Genomic DNA, 5,000 nt, shown 5'->3' with positions numbered 1-5,000 from the left:
GTGACTTATGGAGGACTGTCATTACTGTAATGGGGCACAGGAATGCTGGAATTACAGGACCGTCTCTGGTCTGGACTCAGCATTGAAATGCTGTCTGGGGCTCTGTATGAGTATGGTCACCTGGGTCTGATTGAGTCTTGATCTGGCCTAGATCTCCTCCAGGATCACCCTCTCATATGGAGCACCACAGGGGAATCAGGGGGGAGATTGTAGTTGAAATAATCTCTTGGGTCGTGAATGAATCTGGTCCTGATCTGGCCCTGATGCGGCTCTGGTCTGGCCCATGTCCAGCCCAGGATCAGTGTCTCCCTGTGGGATTTGACTCTTGAGCCATGACTGCTGTGACTGAAGCACTGGAACCACACGCCTGGGTCTGCTCTCCCCTCTGCTCTGTGTTTTTGTGATATCTGGAGGCTGTCTGCTCTCTCCTCTCCTCTCCTTCTTCTCTGCTCTCCTTTCCTTTCCTCTCCTCTCCTTTCTCTGATCTTTGTGTTTAAATGATACATGGAGGCCATATCTCCTTTCCTCTGCTCTCCTCTTCTCTTTTCTCCTCTCTGCTCCTCTGTTCTCTCCTATTTTCTCTGTTCCTCTCCTCTCCTCCTCTCTCCTTTCCTGTCCTCTCCTCTCCCTGGCCTTTGTTTTTTAGTGGGGCTCCGAAGGCTCTAAAGGCTGTTCCTACCCAGTGGGCAGAACTGAGTCTGACAGGCCACGGAGAGCCACTGGGAAAGGGCTTAATTAGGGGGAGGACAGTAGCACACACACACACACACACACACACACACACACACACACACACACACACACACACACACACACACTCTCACAAACACACACACAAACATGCAAACACATACACACATTCAGATGCAAGCAAGGATGAGATGACTTATTTGGGACAGGGGAACCATCTTGCCGATGGCTGTTTTTTGGTATCTGTGTGTATGACTGTCTATGGTTTGACTGTGTGTATGTGTGTTGACTCACCAGGTCAAAAAGCCATTGCAATTGCTTGGTTGGAAACTCTGACTCTTTGACCTGGGAGCCGGTGATGGAGAAAGATTTTCTCTTTGAACCGGCCTAGTTGTTTATTTGTGTGTTTTGAAAACAAACAGAAAAACAGGATCTTAGGCAGGACATCTGAAGGTCAGAAAATGAGCCTCCTGCCCAGGGCTTGACTTCCTGTGTGTTTTTTTTACTGCATGTGGGTAACTATTAATTTCTCTCTCTCACTCTCTCTCTCTCTCTCTCTTTCTGTCTCTCTCTTTCTATATCTCTCTCTTTCTCTCTCCTCTGTGTGTGTGTGTGCACGCACACTTACGTCACGGTCTGTGTGTATGTGTGATTCTCTCTGTGAAGGAGTGTCATGAATAATTTAGCTGCAATCATCGCGATCGTGAGAGAATCACACACCAGTCATTTGTGCAGGCGCAGAGCAGAGCAGATCAAGAGAGAGCACTTCTAAGCCTAACATGTGCCTGTGCCTGTGGGACGCCTGAACAGTAATTACCCCCTGGTCGCCAGGCTCCTAAAGATGTCTAATGAAGCTTAATGAAGGCAAGCATATGTGTGATGAGGAGCAGAGCAGTGGAGTCGGGGCCCAAGACCTGATGGCTGTAATTATTCCACCTAGAGGAGAGACGGCGGAGACACAGACACAAAGCACTTTTGTTCCCAGCATATGCTTAGATAGGCCCGTGGAATGATAATGAGATGACTGGTGGTGACTCCCCTTTTGTTCATGTGTGTGTGTGTGTGTGTGTGTGTGTGTGTGATACCATACTGTATTTAACTCACATCCAGAGTCCCCTGCCCCCAGAGTTCAGTGTCTGTGGTAAAAGGGACAAAAGATTTATGATCACTTTCTCAGATTTCTGTCTGGGGGGGTAGTTGTCAGGCAGGCTAAAAGTTCAGATCAGATATTTTTCCTCCCTGTGAGAGCAGACAGCAAGAACCATGATTTAAAGAATTATTTCTTTATGTTGATGGAATATCCTGACCGGAAGATGATGCACTGCAGCAAATGACTAATGATGACTACCATGATGAGTATGTTCAATGCCTGAGCATATTATTATAGTTATTATATATATATATATATATAGGCAAACCATACTGTATGTCCTGTCAAACCATTTTGGAGTAGACTTGATGCAGCCGGTCCCATCTGTGATGTCCCCATGGTGTCTGATGGTCAGGTCTCTGTCATGTGAGAGTCCTCATCTGACACAAATCCTCACTACTCTCTGCCAGTAAACCAGTGCTCTCCAAACACACGCATACCCCACACCAAAACCCCCACACTGTCATGTACACATATACCCCAAAAAAAAAACCACAGTGTCATGTACACACATAACCCCATACTATTCTGACAATTGAATCCAGAATCAGCCGTCCAAACATATACACACATCCACACACACACACACACACACACACACACACACACACACACACACACCCAAGCCCGTCCATCCCTCCTGCTGTTATTACTCTCACCCGCTCTTTGTTAATCAGTCATGCTCCACTGGTCCCGCCCCCTGTTAGGGATTAGTGTCTAGACGTCGGCCTATCAGGTGCCAGGCTGCGCTGAGCAGCGGGCTGCTGGCCAATCAGCTGAGAAGTGTTCAAGTACAGGACTGGCCCAGTGAACTTTTGAAAGGTGAGAGGACTGACACTGAGCAGACAGGAGAAAAGAGTGAAAGAGAGAGAGAGGGAAAGAAGGAGAGAGAGGAGGACCCCCTCTGTGAGTGTTGTAATAAGGTAAGATGATAGTCTTCTAGGTCTGGGCTGTTGACATCCATCTCTGTTGAATGGTGTGTTCTTATACTTAATTAATTTTATAGTTGCAGAGATCAGGCTACTGCTGAATTCTAATACAAAGACAAAACCTATCCAGAGTTCTGACAAACTGAGAGTTTTTGTCTGTACATGTTGTAAATTAAGTGTGTCATGTTTACTGTGTTTTGAGAGTTGTACTGTATTTTACACCGATGGCATTACTACTTGCCTCGTCTTTTACCTATTTTTTACAGATGTGTATGGGTGTCACAATGTGACACATTTGTTGTGACAGAGTTGTTTGTTACAGTATAAGTGCTGGGCAAGGTTGGTTTGGCTGTCACACTACTGTATACACATTGAGGTTTTTGGCTGTTGGTCATGGCCAACCAGTTTTGTGGAACAGTTGTATATGTCAGTCACTGTTTGTGTGTGTGTGTGTGTGTGTGTGTGTGTGTGTGTGTGTGTGTGTGTGTGTGTGTGTGTGTGTGTGTGTGTGTGTGTGTGTGTGTGTGTGTGTGTGTGTGTGTGCGCGTGCTGTAGTTCATGTCTGGGCATGATCCTGATTGTTACTCCATTGCTGTAGGCTATTGAGGCCCTGCAGGCTAAACTGCCACATCAGGACACTCCATCTGTCCATACCATCTCTCTCACTCTCTCTCTCCTCTTTTTTTATTATCTCTGTCTCACTCTTTCCCTTTCTCTCTCATTCTCTCTCTCTCAATTATATCTGTCTTGCTTTTGCCCTCTTTCCCCTTATTCTTCCTCTTTCCCCCAGTGTTTCTCCTCTCCATTCTCTATGCCTTTCTTCTCTAATGCCCTCTTTACCCTATTTCTCTATTCTACTCCTTCCTTCTTACCCCCCCCCCCCATCTCCTCTCTCTCTCTCTCTCTCTCTCTCTCTCTCTCTCTCTCTCTCTCTCTCTCTCTGTGTGGGACTCGGCCCATATGGAAGTGCTGTCACTCATAACCAGGTCACGTGATGCAAACAGAGAAATCGACCAGAGGGCAACAATACAGACACACCCCGGGGTCCCCAGAGGAGCTTAGTGCTGTGTGTGTGTGTGTGTGTGTGTGTGTGTGTGTGTGTGTGTGTGTGTGTGTGTGTGTGTGTGTGTGTGTGTGTGTGTGTGTGTGTTGGGTGACAGCGTCTGTTGCTTGTTAAAGTGTGACAACTAACGGCCACATGCTCGTTTCCCTCATGCCCGCCAGGCAGATCCACCTCATAACTGTCACTCAGGTCAGCCATGGGGGAGGGCAGGGAGGAAACACTCATAAATCTCTGGCCTGATACAGACACACAAACAGGAAGATGGAGAGTTAGGAAAAAAAGTCAGAAGGAGTCGTGTGCAAATGTATATCGCAGGAAGTATTTGTCATGGAAACTAACCTGATTTTTTTTATTTTCCTTCCCTTCTTTTTTGTCTCTGTCCACTTGTTTGTCTTCTCTTTCAACCTGTTTATTTCCTCTCTCTTTCTTTCTGTTTATACTACTCTATCATGATTCTCTTTTGGTCTTTCTCTCTTTTCTCCAATCCTTTCCTTCTCTCGCTGTCTCTCTCTCTCTTACTCTGTTAATTTCTCTATCTCTCTCCCTCTCTCTCTCCCTCCCCCCTCTCTCTTTCTCCCTCCCTCTGTCTCTCTCCCTTTCTCCCTCCCCCTCTCTCTCCATGTAGTTGTCCATGCGTGAGGCTGGAGATGGCCTCCATGCTCAGATGAACTCCATGATGGGGGCGTTACAGGAGCTCAAACTCCTCCAGGTGCAGACCGCCCTTGAGCGCCTGGAGATCTCCGGCAGACCCCCGGTCAGACCGACCCCTGCTGCCGCTGTCGCTGCCGAAACATCTGCCCCACCACTCGCACCCGAACCTCAGGCCCAGCCCTGCCACCCAGACCCCCAGGAGGACCCCAGCCCTCCCGCACTGCGCCCTCCGCCACAGGAGCATCCGTGGCGGGCTGGCCATCGCAGCAGCCTGGGGACCTCGCCGTCCTCCTCCAGCCTGGAGAGCGAGGGGCTCCCTGCGTGGAGGGTGTCTGGCTACACTGCCCCCCAGGTGGATTACTGCGGCCCGCGCTTGGGCTACCTGCCCTCCGAGTGCCCACTGCCACAGTCCCAACACCACCACCACCAGCAGCAGTACGCCCCCCGGCACTCACGACCCTCGCTGGACCTGCCAGGCATCCTCTACAGCCTGTCCCGCGAAGGCCCGTCCCTGGAC

At 49.0% G+C, this 5,000-nt stretch overlaps 1 protein-coding gene across 1 annotated transcript in view; it reads left to right on the top strand.

Moving 5' to 3' along the window:
- The window catches only part of LOC125301470 (PAK4-inhibitor INKA2-like), an 18,677-nt gene that overhangs the window by 10,102 nt on the left and 3,575 nt on the right, over nucleotides 1-5,000 (top strand). Inside the window, exon 2 of the mRNA XM_048253903.1 lies at nucleotides 4,458-5,000. This exon is cut by the window's right edge and continues 173 nt beyond it. Within this exon, the coding sequence (XP_048109860.1) occupies nucleotides 4,458-5,000 (543 nt within the window). The remainder of the gene's footprint in view (nucleotides 1-4,457) is intronic.

Source organism: Alosa alosa, chromosome 10, assembly GCF_017589495.1.
Source record: "Alosa alosa isolate M-15738 ecotype Scorff River chromosome 10, AALO_Geno_1.1, whole genome shotgun sequence".
NCBI classification, from domain to species: domain Eukaryota; kingdom Metazoa; phylum Chordata; class Actinopteri; order Clupeiformes; family Clupeidae; genus Alosa; species Alosa alosa.
The sequence above is the reverse complement of the archived record's forward strand: the minus strand, read 5'-3'. Positions and strand labels throughout refer to the sequence as shown.